The 18,399-nt window shown below is 34.9% G+C and overlaps 1 protein-coding gene across 3 annotated transcripts in view; it reads right to left on the bottom strand.

Moving 5' to 3' along the window:
* Nucleotides 1-16,367: 16,367 nt before the first annotated feature.
* The window catches only part of LOC150104674 (putative pyruvate dehydrogenase E1 component subunit alpha, mitochondrial), a 204,556-nt gene continuing 202,524 nt past the window's right edge, over nucleotides 16,368-18,399 (bottom strand). For all 3 annotated transcript variants that reach the window (XM_090395866.1, XM_090395868.1, XM_090395867.1), the window contains exon 9: nucleotides 16,368-16,767. In XM_090395866.1, the coding sequence (XP_090251992.1) occupies nucleotides 16,579-16,767 (189 nt within the window). In that variant the 3' untranslated portion in view covers nucleotides 16,368-16,578. The remainder of the gene's footprint in view (nucleotides 16,768-18,399) is intronic.

Below are 18,399 nucleotides of genomic sequence, written 5' to 3'. Positions count from 1 at the left end.
TCTGTCAAAAGCCTTAGCAAAACCAAAAAAGTATCATGGTGTATCCATTCGCCTTGTCTAGTTCAGTGTAAATTATAGAATGTGAGCAAGTTGCTAAAACCTCTACTGTGTTCAATGCACAGTAGAGTGAATCTCCACTGTGCATTGAACAGCACATAAACCGTGCTGTTCAATGCACAGTAGAGATCCACTGTCACCCCCATTTCTGAATGCAAGCCCTAACCAAATTTTCCAAAATCTTCATGACCACTCCTGAAATACTGATTGGTCAATAGTTGGATACATCAGTCTTTGCGTTACTATCAATTTGTACAATGGGTTTACCATGCATTCTTTCCATTCTTGCAGAATCTTCCCTGTTCTGAGACTCAAATTATATAGCCTGGTCAAAGGAATAGCCAGTCCAGCTGAACACTCTTTTAGCATCCATGCTGAATTCTTATTCAGTTTGTGCAACAGTTCTAATACTTTCTCTTCAAACACCTGAGTCTCTTCATCCAGTGAAGAGTGTAGTAGTGAATTCAATGTTGCATACACCAGGTTGATAACTTTTAGCAAACACGGCATTCATTAGCAATTGTCATTCTGACAATTGCTAATGAATGCCCTGTTCTGCAATTCTTCTGCAATTGTCATTCTGACAAATCTCTTTCTTAATAAGATTATACATCCATTTGATACCTATTCTATTTATTCTTTGAATTCTCAGGACACATTCTGATATTACATCATTTAAGTATTTTTTAAATGCTTCCCATGTACTAATGATATTCTTCCCACTCAGCAATCAATACCATTCTGCTGAACTCTGCTGTCAACCTTTTCTGAATGGAACATTCATAAACTTAGTCACTTCCCAAGTGAGTATCTCATGACAATTGTTACTGCCAGAGGCATAATAGCTGTCTTTAAGTGAAATGCCCTCTGACACTATAATCAAATCTAACACTCTTTGACCTTGAGTTCCTTCTGTCACATGCTGCTTGAGGAAATTGTCTCATAACAGCTCAATAAATTCAGTTGCAATCTTCTCGTGAGATTGTACTGCTTACCAATCAGTATTTGGATAATTAAAGTCTTCCATTATGGTTACTCTTTTTTTGCCTGCATTTCTTCATTACTAGCAACCGCTCCACCAAGTCTGTAACAATACCCCACCATGTATTTGATCTTGTCAGATTCCACCTCACCAGATGGCTTCAAACTCACTGCCACATGGAAATACTGTTACTAGTACTACAATCATAGGTCTCAACACTAACCAGATCCAAGTCATCTGATATCATCCGTCCCCTCTTCTGTCTGTCCTTCCTAAAAATACCATACCTTTTATACTCAATACCTGTTAGTATGTCAGATTCTGACAGCCAGGTCTCACTAATGCCTACAATCTGAGGTTCCAACATAGGTAACAAACTCTCTACCCCATTGTTTCTGATACAGACAAAATAATCTACCTGCATGCTCTTTCGTATACTCTTATCTGCAGTCCTGCATGACACAGTTGGACAACTTGCAGATCTATATTCTTTTCTAGAGAGCCTTATACATGTAGACATCTTTGCACACGTTTCATGGATTCAAACCAGACAAACACAAAGTTGAAATCGTTCTTTCCTTGTAATGATTTTCATGATAATGCTTATGCCTGTCATTAACCCTTAATTAGTTGTACTTTTTTTGTTACATAATTAGTTTGCATTGGGCCTATTTGACCTCAAAATTAAAGTTATATTTCTTGAATTTCTCATGAAATATTTTTATTTATTATAAGGTTGATTATGGTGAGTAAAATGAAATAAACAGATCATTAATATTGTTTTTTTTTATATTAATTAACATTTTTATTCAGTCTTAATTTTCAGCACAGTAATTGCAACAAAAGCTCAGATGTTTTTCACACTTTGATCTTATTTTATGATCCTTCGATCTTGGACATATTACTGGGAATAGCTAGAAGTGCTTGATTGTGGTTGTGGAGCTTCTGAAAAAATTCTCACATTAATTAGTTGCATGAGGTCAGAATGTCAGAAAACACTCCTTACTCCGCAACTGATTGTGCCAACAATTGGCAGGCGACTGATTCAGTGCAGGGTCTGCCTGAAACGCTGCTACTTGAAATTGCGACAAAAATCCATCATTGATTTTACCAGAAATCAAACTTGAATGATAGTTAGAGTCAAATAAACCCCTATGCGACTAATTAAAGGTTAAAACAATGATATAATATTGTCACTTTTGCCATATTTTCACCATTCCTTCCATTATAATTTAGTTTCCCTGACTCTGTGTTAGGTCTCATACCAGTTATTAGTTTTTCAAGACTCCTGATACCAAATGCATTGAGGTGTAGGGCATCCCTCTTATACAAATCCAATCTTCCCTCAGACTCACTCCACACATCCAAAACCCTTGCATCTATTCCTTCTGCACAGCCTACACATTGAATCATTTGCCATCATAGCCCTTCTTAATTCATTTTTATCACATTGAGGTAATGTATTTACTATTTTCACTTTCTCTCTCTTCGCTCTCACCTCTTCCACAATCCTTTCATGTGTTCACTCATGATGAACTTATTCACTAGTTAAGTCATTAGTACCTATTACAATTATGATCTCGTTTACTTTTCTTTTCTGTTTTTGAATTGCTTGCACTATAATTTTAAATTTTACTCTGGGAAAACTTGAAGTTATAACCCACTCATCAAAAGCATGTTTTATGATTGAGTCACCATACCAAATAACCTCCTCCTTTTTACAAACAACATTACTTAGCTGATTTCATGCTTTGCTGTTTCTTATTTTGCTTCTTAATTTTCTTATCCTCCCTATGTTCATTCAAATGCCTCTCAACTTTCAGTAATTCCTGCATCGTCTCTCTGATACTGCTTTTACTTTGCTATTTTGGAGGTTAATTCATTTTCAGTAACCTCCTTAGCAGGGCAAGTCTTCTTGTTCTCAACTTTGCTGCTCTTCTTAGCATTATGTTTCTTGTGTTTTTGATGCCATTTTAAGCTATATTTAATATTGCAATATTACATTTATAACAAAAATATGTTGTAAATCACTAAAAACATGAAAATCTACACTAATATACTATGAAACGATAATTATCTAAGAGCAAAACACAATAAAACAGATAAAAATCGCTAATTTTACATGAGTGCTAAATTCCCTGATCAATCATAATGTAGTGTCAAACTCCAATACATATTCCTAACAAACTTAAATTTGATCTTCGAGTCATTCACCTTGGTTTTCTGAATTACACACACTTTGTTTTCACTCAAAAGCAATATATTTGTGCATATGTTTGATCTGATATAGCATGTCAGACAGTTTCTGACCTTACAATCTGCTCTTTGGCTATAAATCTCTTTCTCTCTGCCCTATACTATCAGACTGATTTGCTGTCTCTATCATTCTTCTAATGCCACTAACCATTCTGAACTTTGATTTTGCTTCTTTAAACGTACATTTATTCCAATCCAACTTTGGTGAAAGTGATATCATCTTGGAGATTTGAATCTTCTCTAGTCACATCCCTACTTGCTGACTTAGCAAGTAAGGATGCCATGGCTACACAAGAGAAGAAATAGACATATCACAATTGGCTTTCATGAAAATCTACATCCTCCTTTTCTGTTTACACAAAAGCCTGAAATAGCTACAAGCAAATTATCAATACATCCAAAGGAATGCTAGGAATTTTAGAAAGTCCCCCCCCCCCACACACACACACCAAGCCTGCTAGGAATTGGTGTGTGTGTGTGTTGGAAACTGGAAAATTGTATCTCAACCATAAAAACACAATTTTTTTTAAATTTTATATATTTTCTTGAATTTAGGAGTCTGTATCCAGAGGCAGCATATTCCTCAACAATGAACCTGTATCCAGAGGCAATTTTTGAAAGGGTAAAAGCAGGAAACTCCCATTGTGTTAAAATGACTATCATATTTTCCAGTCTTGTACAAAAGCTGCTGGCTGTGTAACCCCCCCCCCCCCGCATTTCCATCTCTTTTTAACCCAGATAGCTGTAATGCACAGAAAAGCCAATCTTTTGGCTTACTTTTTCTCGAATTCTTTCTTATATACCATCTTGGTAAATGTCCTCCTATGGTTCCAGATAGCAGGGTAACATTTTACCATGTGCCTGAGGGAGATCAGAAGAATCTTATTCAAACTAGATATTAAAATGTCTCCTGCACATGATGGCATTTTTCTGTTTTTATAAAAGTTTGTGCTCCAGAGTTAACTCCTGTTTTATGTTGATTTTCATTCTCTCATATTCCACTGGTATCTATCTTGCAATCTAAAAATCAACCTGCTCCTCAAAAGGGTATTAAATTTTTACTATTGAATTACCATCTGATTTCTCTCAATTTAATTTCTAAAGTAATGAAGAAAACAATTTAACACTTGATAAATATCTAGCTCTTTAAATATTTATGCTATGTTGAAGCCTCTCAGTTGCCAGTATGGATTCCACCACTGTGTCAACAGGGGATCTTCTTATGTCATCTGTCATTGAAGAAATGCCATGGAAAAGTTTGGAGAATCTTAGTGGGTACTCTTGATATTTTTAAGACATTTGATCAAGTTTGGCTCACAGGAATATGAAGTAAGTTCTCACTGTATGGTTCTGTCTGAATGCATATTATACATGATAGATCTTTATCCTCAAATTTTGCAATTAAAGCTGATGTTTCACAAGGATCTCTGCTTTCACTTACTCTCTCTTCATTCTATCACCAATGCACAGTTTTGCTGATGACAATACACTGCTCTGTTCTTTCTTATTTGGCAAACCTTGCAGTACACAAATCAGCAAAACTTCTGCAATGCTAAATTCTCATCTCCAAACCATTCATTGGGGTTCTAATATAATAACCTTGTGAATTTCAGTGCTAGTAAAACTCGTTCCCTTTTTCTTCCATTCTTTCTTTTGACAGCATCCTATCTCCTGACACGATGAGATGTCTCTTGGGATAATTATAACTTCCATAAATCTATTACAGATATTAGCTCCTCTGCAGCCAAACATTAGTTGTTCTCTTTCACTTGAGGCCTGAACAGTAATTAACTCTACAGAAATTCCTATTCCATCTGGCCTGGTTGGCCAAGTGTATCTGCTCTCCAACCCAACAGACTACAGGTTCAAATCTCACCATGGGCATAAATACTTATTATTGTGTTTAGGTGGGAGATGAATTTCAGTATATACAATAGTTATTATACACACTATAAGGGTTAATAAACAAAACAAAAAAAAAAACATCTTTAGCTCACCCATAGTACCAATAAACAGGTAGGAATTGCATTAAAAAAAAATAAATGGGATTACTTGTAGATTTTAAGTAACCATAAAAATAAACTTCTGTGTGTTTCACAGTTTGATTAACAGCTTTCTTAGGAAGATTAACATAATAAAATTCCTGATATGTACTCACAAGGAGGTTTACAGATATATGATATTGATGTTGGAAGTGTTTTTACTTGGTTATACTATAAATTAAATATGCAAAGACATTATATATTCTTGGTTTCATCGCTTATCCAAGTGTAAGCAAACAAAGTTTGCACGTGAAATCACTTCACGACTGGATTACTTGTATATAGAGGCTGATGACTTCACGTCAATTGCCTTAGCATCCCATAATGCAAAACACATGGTACCAATTACAGATATGTTTAATGCTATGTATTATGGGAAGGGGTCCACTACCCAGACTGGTTTCGACCTTTATTGAGATCTCTTCAGTAGGAGCCAGACCCAGAAGTGATACCAAGGTTGAAGTAATGTCTAAATAATTAATTTTACACAAATTATGAACTCTACAACCATGTTATAAATAATTATTTAAATTCACACAGCATGCCGAAGAGATAACGATTTGATCAATGGTTATTCTACTGGCCTGACCTCTAGTGAAAATAAAATAAAATTACAATAAATAAATGAAATAAAATAAATTAACTACATCAAAGCTATATGCTATTTAAGACAACATCAGAGAAATATTCTTTCATATAGATAGATAGTTTTGTTACAGTAAAAATGGCGTCCTAATTTAACATGACAATTGTTATATTAGATTTAGGATCCTGGATTACCTATGGTCCTATTTATAATTAACTCTTATGGTGGAAGGTTAAGTTGGTAGAATACGTGCCTTCCATATTTTTATGATTTTTAGACACCATCATTATTGTTAAGATTAGGGTGATTGATAAGAATCTCGCAGGTCTCCTTAAATTTACGTTCATACCATGTTTTGGTGTGATGTAAACAACAGATGCTTTTCCAGTTAATTCTATGTAAAGTGTTCAGGGCATGATCAGCGAGACCAGCTTGACAATAGTTATTATATTTAATGTGTTGTTTATGTTCCTTTTTTTCTGATAGGAATTGTGCATCCTATTTCCCATATATTAAAAACACACAACACTTTGTAAACAAAATCAAAGCCATCACACTGAAAAAAAAGATGATTTATTAGTCAGCTTTGACCTCTCTGCTCTCTTCACAAATGTCCCAATGAATGACACAATCCTTCTATTATAGGACAAATTCCCTCCCGATATCACAGTGCTCTTTGCACATGTACTACATGTATCTAGATTCCTCTTCTTTAAAACCTAAAGTCTGGCTTAGATACGTTGACGATGTTTTCACTGTCTGGTGCCATGGCCGCCAGACATTAGACGCTTTCCTCAGCCATCTAAACAATTCACAACTGAGACTGTAAAGCAGAACACACTTCCATTTCTAGATACAGTAGAAACGGAAGTGTGCCGGTATGTGTCGGTTTCTAGAAACCGACACATACTGGCACATACTTATTAAGTGGTTCCACTTCCACTGATGAGAATCAGTGGAAGTGGAACCACTTAATAAGTCTTTCCTGCTCAGTTGTACATAAATATTACAGAAGCTGAAGAAAAGCAATTATATAGTAAACCTCTGCAATTTTTTTGGTCCAGCTGATACCAAGAAGTTAAAAAGGAATTTCTTCAAACTATCAAAGAAGCATGAAGGATTTGGACTTCTAGTCTTAAAATATTGCAGACTGATCACACATGTGCAGATCTCCGGTACTATTTGGGTTTTCATCTTCCCCTGTTTGTTGTTAATGATCATACAGGTCCAAAAGCTGAGATTATCCCTGAATACTACAACACTCTGTGCTTAACTCTAAGACTACTAAAACACTTTGGCACTGACATTCTTTCCATTAAAAGAAAAATTTGGTATAAAGAAATCTTTAATCTCTTTCGCCATGAAGTTCCACAGTTAGGTACAGACAACAATATTTTGTGTCATAACTTGATGAAGTTCCAAGGGTACCCTAACAGGAGGGATCTTGCTAGGAGAATTGCATATGGTTGCCTTCCAGTCAATACCATCAAATGGAGGTACTTTAACATCAGAGATCCAATCTGTGACATCTGTTACCATTTGGAAACAGTAAAACATGCATTCTAGCTGTCCTCTTGCTCTGCGTATTTGGAATAGATTATGTAATGTGTTGGGCATTCCATTACTTACAACAGAACAGGTTATTTTTTTTACAACATCCACCACCTGTCTGCAATGGAAAGAGAATTTTTATAATTAATGAATTAAAATACCATTTAAGGAAGGTTAGAAAGAAACATTTTGAAAACCAGCAATATGACATCCAAATGCTTTATAATATTGTATTGTGGAAATTTTATTGTTCAGTAAGACGATTTTTGTATTTAGAAAGAAGCAGTCTAGGAGATATAAAGTTTATCACTAGATGATGTAGACCACTCACATTATGTAAATAGTTTTTAAAATAGTTTCATCCTGCTTAAGTCACCGTGGTCTTATAATCAATTGCAGGGATGACTGGAGAGCAATCTCAGGCAGAGAAGGCCAACTCAAGGCAGTTAATCCAAATGGGACTAACCACCTTGGTATCAGTCATATTTGCACTTTAGTTTCAATTGGTCTTTTGATTGTTCATCTATATGAGATTGGTGAAAAAGGAAAACTGATAGCCTTTGGCTATATGATGATATAAAAGAGCTGAGGCCTTTTCTCTATATCTCATGCTATCTATCTGTCTTTCTTTCTCCTAATACTATTAGGCTCTCTTGCACCCCTATACTAACTATTCTAGGCCTATGATGAGCAACCCTTTACTTTTTCACCCTCAATAAAGGTTGAAACCGTTCTGGGTAGGTGATCCTTTCCATAATGTGTAGCATTATAATGTCCATAAGGATATGTGTTCTGCATTATAGGATACTATGGTAATTGATGTGAAGTCATCAGCCTCTATGTACAAGTAACCCAGTTGTGAAGTGTCTTCACAACTTTGAAATTGTGAAGCCCTGACTTTTGTGTGGCTACTTACAGTCAGCCACAGAGTTTTGATTTTTCTGTTGTTGCAAACATCATCACTATGTATATCTTTGGCTAAATCAAGTAATGTTTTTCTCTAGTGTTTGGAACTCATTTTTTCTTCAAAAGTATTTTGAAGAAAGAATTAACATCTCCAAAATTGGAGATGTTAATCTCAGCTCTTTGCTTTATGCCGATGATGTTATACTTCTAAATAAATCTGCTATAAGTCTGCAAGATTCCCTAACTAAAGTGAATGTTGTAATAGATATGTTATGAAAGTCAACATTAAAAAGACAAAGACAATGAAAATAGGCAGAAACATTGAAAATATCAACTATATTGTGAATGGAGAACCTATAGAACATAAAACATTTCAGCTACTTAGGCATGATTTTTAGTGAAGATAGTAAATATGGAAATAGACAATAGAATCAACAAAGCTGGATGGTAGGAAGTCAATTGAATAAATTTATATGGAATAAAAGAGAAATTAGCCAAAACACTAAATTAGCTGTATACAAGACAGTATTCAAGCCAATTTTAACTTATGGATCTGAGAGCTGGGTCAGAAGTAAAACACTTGACCAAAGACTACATACCGCAGATATGAGAGTCCTCAGAAAGATTAGGGGCATGAGCAGATAGCATCACTGGCAATATTATATTAAAAACGAGGATATTAGGAAAGAACTTGACATTATCAGCATCCAGGAATGTGTTAGCAGAGCTAATCTCAAATTTAGCACAAATATCCATGTCACTTAAACAGAATGGAAGAGAAAATATTAGCAAAACAATGTTCTCTGCCAGGTTGGCAGGAAAAAGACCAAGATATAGGTGGAACGATACAGTAAAAAGTGCCCTTAGAAGATAGAAATATAAGAGCTGATAATGTTGGAGTCTTGACAGGTAATAGACTGATTTGGAGGAAAATTGTAGATAGGAAGTTATTAATGATGTAATTTTTCATGTAGTACTATCATATCCTGTACACCCTTTGAGGGTATATATCAGGAATTTGAGGTTGATGATAATAATATATGTGCTTCATTCATTAAATTTTTATCTTAGGTATTGAGCTAGTTAGATGATTCAGTTTATCTTAGTTATATTAATGAGAGCCACAGGAAAATGTAATAATTTCAGCTGCTTATGTGCACAGTTAAATTTGCACAACTAGTTCATTTCATGAGATTCTGAGAAAAATGTGTGAATTCAAGTTTATACATTTTTTTTATCATCATTACGTGACACCTCCAGGAAGTTCAAAGACTCATCGAGGGAGGACACCTACTCTACATCTGTCTTCACCACTCAGTCCACCAACTACAACTAACCACAACTACACCAACGCCATTTACTGCTCACCACCACCACTAGTATTTCCACAGACAATCAAAAACATCCATGCCCACGGCGGGATTCAAACCCGCAGCCTTTTGGCTGGAGAGCGGATGCGCTAACCGCTCTGAAAGTTTATTTTTTCACTTGGGTAGAGTATAATAAAATTAGTTTAATCCTTTATCCAAGTGTGAGCAAACAAAGTTTGTGCCTGAAAGTGTCTTCAGGACTGGGGTAAGGTGGTACAACGCCAGGGCAACTCGTTGCAAAGGTGGAGCAAGATACCAACACTCCTATCTTAGTATCTCCTATAATGCAAAACACATCTCCTTGCAGATATGTCTAATGTTATGCATTAAGGGAAGGGCCACTACCCAGACTAGTTTCGACCTTTATTGAGGTCTCTTCAGTGGGAGCCAGGCCCAAGTGGAGATACCAGGCAGAAGCATTAGCAGGTCATCTCTACCTATAGGAGTTGCCAACTGGTGTACCACCCTTTTTTTAATAAATTACTCTGGATTTAGAGAAAGATGTTGAAAGTTTATTTTTTCACTTGGTTAGAGTATAATAAAATTAGTTTAATCCTTTATCCAAGTGTGAGCAAACAAAGTTTGCGCCTGAAAGTATCTTCAGGACTGGGGTAAGGTGGTACAACACCAGGAAATCTTTGGCAACTCCCATAGGTAGAGATGACCTGCTAATGCTTCTGCCTGGTATCTCCACTTGGGCCTGGCTCCCACTGAAGAGACCTCAATAAAGGTCGAAACTAGTCTGGGTAGTGGCCCTTCCCTTAATGCATAACATTAGACATATCCGCAAGGAGATGTGTTTTGCATTATAGGAGATACTAAGATAGGAGTGTTGGTATCTTGCTCCACCTTTGCAACGAGTTGCCCTGGTGTTGTACCACCTTACCCCAGTCCTGAAGATACTTTCAGGCGCAAACTTTGTTTGCTCACACTTGGATAAAGGATTAAACTAATTTTATTATACGCTAACCGCTCGGCCATTTTGAAATGAAATGCTCCATTTAACAAATTCCTTTACATGATTATACCACTTACAGTTGAGATTAGAACAGCACCTACTACCACATAAAAGATGTAACTCCAGCTTAATTGTGTTTTACACTATGGATATGAGGAATCGATTATGATTAAAGATGATGGGGGTAGGGAATTATTGGCTTTTGAAGCAAAATGTCACAGAAAAATTATTGAAGAAATTATTTTTGAGACCATGTAAGAAATGAAGTAAAACATGCATGTATTAGCTGGTACTAGAGAAAATGCATTCCAGGAATAAAAGCAATGAAATGAATGGGACATATATATGTTGAGGATTGCAACTACATGGAATCTGCATCGAATGGTCCAAACTGGCCAAATATACAGTCACAGATCTTTTCAACTTTTATGAGACAGAAATCCATGGAAAAAGCTATAAATTCTGTCTTCTATAAGCTGCTCCTAGGATGAAGAAGTCTCTTCCACATTCTTCCTTACCTGAATTAAAACAAATTTAGCAGCTCATTTTTGCTGAAGTAAAAATGGAAAAGCCCAAGATTCTGCTTGTGATTTTCTATATAATTTTTGATAATATTTCCATATAATCTTTGATTATAGCATTGTTCTGTATTGCCTTAGTCTACTTTCATAATGCCTGTTCTACATTACTCCAAAGGCTCACCACATCTGTTCTGATGTGCAAATCATTCTTTCTCTAATTTGCATAAAATGTGTGAGAGATGATCTTCCTTCCATCAAGTACAACCTTTGCTTTAACTACTTACAATTTCAAACATGACATATTCACTGCTAATTTTACATCCTGTAAAATAACAAATTCAAGTAATTTCAATTCAGTGTCTTAATTACGATTTTACAAAAGCTTTCAGTACATAATATGACTCAGCAATATCATGAAACTAGCATATTTTTGAGCTTGGTTTTGAATCTGTGAACTTCTGTATTTCTTTCTTTCAAGGAAACAAACAATATAATTTAATTTCACTTGTATGCAAATTCTGTTGTAAGTGTAAAGTTAAATGATCATTTAAAAAATACTGTTGTCAATTCCCAATAAAACCAGTGAGAAAACATGAATTTTAAAGATTTATTTACACAGAAACATATCCATTTTCATTGCATGAAATATGGAATAAAATGAACATAGCAGGTTGCTTAAAGCTGGATAAAGCGGTAAATGCTGGATAACTAGGAGACCTCCATGTAGCCTTTTAAGGAATATGGAGAACTGAACAATTCTTACATCCCATTAGTAGGTTCTGATATCTGTTTCTATATGGATACTAACCAAATGAGGATGGGCTGGCAATTCAGGATTTAGCTGACCAAATTGCATACTTATTAACTTAAAATAAAATGATGCTACAACATGAAATTTTTTGCCAGCTGAGGGATCATTTGGTTAAACAACACCATCACTGTTTTCGCCAGGGAACAAGGGCATACATTGAAAAGTCAGCTACTGGAACAAACTCCAATTCAGCATCAACACTATAGAAGCGTCAATGGAAAAAGAAATAGAACTAGCAGAAGAATTGCCTAAGTATACTAGATTATAACAGGTTAACACCTGTTACCAAAACAAAGACAAAAATGAGTGAAATTCTTAAGGGTGCCTACACTCCAGTGGTGTGCTGGAGCCAGATTGCACAAGCAGTTGTTAAATTTCTAAGAATTTTGCAAGCTGGTTGTTAAACTGACAATAGCTATAAACTAGAGTGGCCTGGAATCCACAGTGGCTAAGGGCATTTGGGAGAAAAGCTAGTCACCAGGAAAATCCAGCTGACGCACTTATTTCAGCATCCTGTGTTCTTCCTTCCCTATCCAAGCAGAATATGTAGGGATTTCTGCTAGCAATTTTACAGTAATATTGTTTTTATTATTATTAAAACTTCAAACAGTAATATTATTTTTCAACAAACATCTGCTTAATTTTGCCTAGATCACTTCTTAGTATTTCCATGCCCAACATCTGTCAAAGACTTTGTGTTTCTAGAACTGTCGTAATAACCAAATAAGATCATAATCCTAAGCAGCAGCAGTGAGGCAAAATTAACAGATGTTTACCGATGATGGAATTCATTTATGCTTTGTGGTGGAAGGGAATTCTCACAAAAATAACGTGCATTTTTTCTTTCTAAGCAAACCAGTTGTTAAAAATTTACTAGCATACCACTGCTACAGTCCCCATAGCAGGTTCCACTAAGGAAATGCAGGGATTTTTAAAGGCAGCTGACAACAAAGAAAAAGAGACATACAGAAATGTTTCAGGAAAATCTGGAGTAAAGAACAAAGCTAATAATAATAATAATAAGAAGAACCACCAGCTAGATTTCTGTTCAGGACACGAACATAAAGGTGTGCACAAATTCCCGTGGAGAGGACACAGAACATACAGAGGATTTGAAATAAGAAGTGATCACCATTTAATTCTAAGCATGTAAAAAAGTTAAAACAAATCAAAGTTGAGCAGCTTTCAAAGCAGAACTGTACACTCAAATACACATATTCAAGAAAAAATGAGTTTAAAAACAAGAACCAACATTGATTAATTCAGCCAGAGAGGCATATGTCAAGAACAGAAAAGTTACATGATAAAAGTTGGAAATTGTATTGGGCAATACATAGTCTATATAGAGTTGTAAGTTAGCAATTAAAAATTAGAATTGAAAGGAGTATAGGAAAATGTGACCAGGTTGCACATTATCTCCACTGTTATTCATCTACGAGGGTGGTCTGAAAAGTTCTCAACCATAGATGGCAACACTATCGGCAAGTTTTTTTTTCCGCTAAGTTGGTACATTGTCATCCATGTGAAATTGCAAGTCATTCTATCAAAGTAGTTTGTTTTATACAGCTGTCTGAAGCAAAAGTGTTGTCTGTATCCTTTGAAATGGATAAAATTGAGTATCATGCGATTATAAAATTCTTTGTAAAAGAAGGTTTAATGCCAAAAGAAACTCACTTGAAGTTCATAAGTTTATGGGCACTCTGATCCTTTGTTTTTGACAATTAAGAAATGGGCTGCTGAGTTTAAACATGGCCGTATCAGCCTTGAAAATGATCCACTTGAAGGACGTCCAAAAAGTGTAACAACACCAGAAATCATTGATCAAGTGCATGATATGGTATTGGATGACAGGCAAGTCAAGATGCCTATAGTCTCAAATTGCTGAGACTATAGGCATTTCAAAAGAACGTGTAGGATATATTTTGCATAAAAAATTGCAAATGAAAGAGCTTTGCGCAAAAAGGGTGAAATGCTTGCTCACAGCAGATCAAAAATGCACTCGCATGAAAATTTCTGAACAGTGCTCGGAGCATTTTAACAAGAATAAAACTGATTTTGTGCATCGATTTATTATTATGGATGAGACTTGGATTCACCATTACACACCAGAATCCAAACAGCAGTCAAAACAGTGGACAGAAGCCAGCTGTTCATAGCCAAAGAAGGCAGTCAGTTCCATCAGCAGGAAAGGGTCAGGGCATCGGTGTTTTGGGATGCTAAGGGCATTTTGTGTATGTGTGTTAATTATCTTGAAAAGGTTAAAACAATAACCGGGGAATATTATTATTCCGATCTTTTAACCAGACTAAACGAAAAAATTCATGAGAAAAGACCCAGTTTGCAGAAGAAGAAAAAATCATCTTTCATCAGGACAGTGCACCTGCCCACAAAGGTGTTTTGGCAATGGGAAAATTAAGGGATATTCTTGATATTTATTTTCTATATTCTTGCCAAAGTCTTCCCATGACATTTGTTTAGCTAGTTTTACACAGTATTTAGCATTCTTGCATTTGTCTCTATATTCTCTAAGAGCACAAGCTGACTTATTTGCCAGGAACTTTTGGTATGCTTTCTTCTTTTCCTTCACTGCCTCTTTAACTTCCTGTGTCCACCAGGGAGTTCTGATTTTTTTATCCTTACAGATAACCTCACCACATGCCTCTCTGGCAGAATCAATCAATGTTTTCTTCAGAGTTTGCCACTGAATCTCCAAGGTTTGATTCCTGTTCTCAAACTCTTTCATTTTTTCTTCAATAATCTTTGTGTATTTTAGTCTACAGTTCACATCTGAGAGCTGCTCAACTTTTATTCGCTTTAAAACTTTCTTACATGTTATTCTTTTCGATAAGAAATTCAATTTTATCCTGCTGAAGACTAAATAGTGATCGCTTCCAATTTCAAATCCTCTGTACACTCTGGTGTCCTGCACCAGGGAGAAAACATCACTATCAACAATAACATAGTCAATGAGACTTTTCTTATTCCTAGCCTCTTCTCTCCATGTGAATTTGTGCACATTTTTATGTTGGAAATGGTGTTAGTAATAACCAGTATGTCCTGAGCAGAAATCCAACAGATATTTGCCATTATTATTATTAGCTTCGCTCTTTTCTCCAAATTTTCCCAAAATATTTTTGTATGTCTCACAATCATTTCCTACTCTGCTATTTAGATCCCCAACAAGGACCAACTTTTCATTTTTTTATGTGTCAGTTGCTTTTTCTAAAGCCTCAAAAAATTCCTCCGCTTCTACCTTAGTAGAACTGTCTGTGGGACCATAGGCACAAATAAGTCTCATTGTCCAGTTCCCCATTCTCATATTTGCCCACATTACTCTACTTGAGACTGACTGCCATTCAAGAAGATTAGCCTCGTATTTTGTGTTGAATACAATTTTTAAAGATGACAAATTAGCACTAGCGGATTTTGAGCCTGTGGAAGTGGCATGTGCTGTCTATGGCACTTGATTGCCTCCAGCAACATTGTAAGTTCAATTCTAGTCACCGACTAGAAGAACTTTTACTAAACTTTTTTTCGACTGGTTCCTAAGTTAGTCAATCTCTGGAATCAAAAGCAGGTTTTTTCCTCTTGGAAACTCAAATTTTTCATCCTGTAAACTCAAGAAAATAAATAGAATCCACACTATTTTCAGACAGTAAACATAAGTGTTAGGATTAAGAACCATAAGACGATAGCACTTCTCAGTTACCTCTCTTCAGTGATGCCATGTATAAAAGACCCATGCATAAATGCACCAAAACAAATGTAGAGGTAAAAATTATAAAGAAATATGAAAGATAATTAAGTGAATGGAGAAGATAGATCCTAAGACCTCATGTTTCTTAAAATTCCTAGATGCTACTTTGGCCTGTTAAGAGATTTATGATAAGAAAGAAGCCAGTGTTCAGTTCAGTCATCTCTTGATAATTCGATAAGGAAGGTGAAAAAATCAAATTTATCTTTATTTTTCTATTTCATCATAGTATTAGATTACTTTGCATTTATAATTACATACTGAAATGTAATTTCGTTAACTTTCCAATTCTGTCTTTAGCCAGTGTCCATCTCTTGTAAAGCTCTTGTAGATTATCCTTCCATCTTAGTCTTTGACAAACTTTGCTTTTCTTGGTATCCACTCAGTGCTTAAATAGCGATACTCCCAGCCCATTACAATTTATTACATACTTTACGATATCTTCCACTCCAGTCATTTCTGTAATTCTAGTATTTCTTATTATATCATTTTTGGTTGTTATATGCAACATGTCCTGTTTTTTAGTTGTTGTCAATAGTCTGATATAATATTCACAGAAAAAATAAAGTAAAAGAAATTTTTTTTTTTTTTTATTAAATACATGTCCAGTGTACACTGATTTCAAAGCTGCTGCTGCAAACTACATGGATTAAGTAAAACAAACAAATGCATTTTTATAAATACTATATTTCATTTTATACATGATTTTTTTTTCCACAACATTAATAAACTTTCGTAGATCTAAAGAGTTTTTCTTTGAAAAAGTACCAGTAAAACATCCGACTTAAGCTGCATTAATTGGCACTGAAATCCTTTTGTGTTGATGTTCTGTAAAAGGTGTAATACCCCGTATATTCGTGATGATGGGATTAACATAAATATCAGCATATAACTCTTCTAATGGTATTTCTTTTCCAGATTTTGCTACCTGGACTGCTTCTTCCACTTCTTTTCTGATATCCTGCTCCATTTTCTATAACAAAATATCAATTTTTAATACAAAGCATAAAATTACAACTATAAATTAAAATTTTTATTCTAGGTTCATCCTTAGGAAATGCTATTACATATCTAAGGTTCCCTTCAAAAAGACCATCATTATAGCTGTCAGTAATTAAATTATTTTGATAAATTGGGAGTAATTAACCAAGTTTTTTTATGATGTGGCTTTCACCTGTAGAATGGCTAAGGATTTTTTTTTCCCTATATTCCAAAAACCAACCATGAAACTTTTTTTCAAGCCACTTCAGACCTCCAATAAGTAGGGTGGTGGTCTAACACTGGATGATGAAATTCATCTATCACCTTAAAACAATCACAAAACACCCATACACACAGAAAGATCTAACCTGCAGCCTTTTAGTTGGAGAGTGGATATGCTCTGCTAACTAGGTCAGTGAATTTACAGTAATTACATGCATTTAGTAACAAACATATAAAGATCATTAAACCAAGTCACTTCTGCACTCTTCCTTTCAATTTAAACTGTACAACAAACAAGAGAGGCTACACATCAAGCAACTAAAAGGAAAATTTCACTACTGTTAGTTCTTTCAAGACACTGCAGTACAGGCAAGATTGTATCAATTCTTGTTCTGAATTATCAGAACGAGAGAGAGAGAGGATTCAACTGAAGAAAGAAAATAGTCCCACTGTCTAGTAGTTGAAAGAACATTCATCAAACAAACCACTACTTCCATGCAATATGAGTAATAAGAATTCTTGCATAAGTCAATAAAAGCACATGCACTAATTTAGTCTGTCACCAACAGTGGCAGCCCGTACATAAGCACTGTGACACTGCAGCACCCCCAAGGAAAAAATGAAAAAATTAAATTTTGTTTGTGTTCATAAATAATAACAATACTTACAACATTATATAAATGCAGTACAACATGTTAAAGGTTACAGCTTATGTTTTGGCATTGATTGAATAGTTAATAATTGGAATTGTTCAATTAACGCTTCAGATTACGAAACAAATGCACTGCGATCTCACAGCGATATTTATTTGCTCGTCATTGCACGTTACGTCATTCCCAACTGTAACTGCTTAAATGGCAGTGTATTTTTTAGCATACTTACGCACTTTATTTCTGTGAGCTATGACATGTTTATTATTGGGGCGTGTGCGTAGTGAACTATTTTTTGTAAATCTTATTTTATTTTGTTAAAATAACATAATTATTGATTTATTATAGATACAAGGCTGAATTATGACGAGTGTCACTGTTGAAAATATGAAAAGAATAATATTTTTTCAATTATCGTTACATGAAACAAATGCGCTGCGATCTAATGCCAATATTCGTGGTGAGGATGAAATATTTTTAATAAAGCAGTTTTTAATATGTAAATTTATTTATTAGTAAATTCGTTACTGATTAGGAAAAAAAAGTTTTTTTTTGTATATGCAGCACCCCCACTTAAAATTTTCACTGGCCACCAATGAAAGGAATGTCAGCAATAATTGTCTCATTACTTAATATGGCCACTGTGTATTGTGATCTAGCTTGTGTTATATATATATATATATATATATATATATATAACACATTAATATATATATACACACACACCCTATTCTCCATTTACATGGTTGATT

This window comes from Typopeltis vanoorti, chromosome 7 (genome assembly GCF_054136105.1).
Source record: "Typopeltis vanoorti isolate ZY-2024b chromosome 7, IOZ_Tvanoo_1.0, whole genome shotgun sequence".
NCBI classification, from domain to species: domain Eukaryota; kingdom Metazoa; phylum Arthropoda; class Arachnida; order Uropygi; family Thelyphonidae; genus Typopeltis; species Typopeltis vanoorti.
This window is presented reverse-complemented; position numbering and strand designations above follow the sequence as displayed.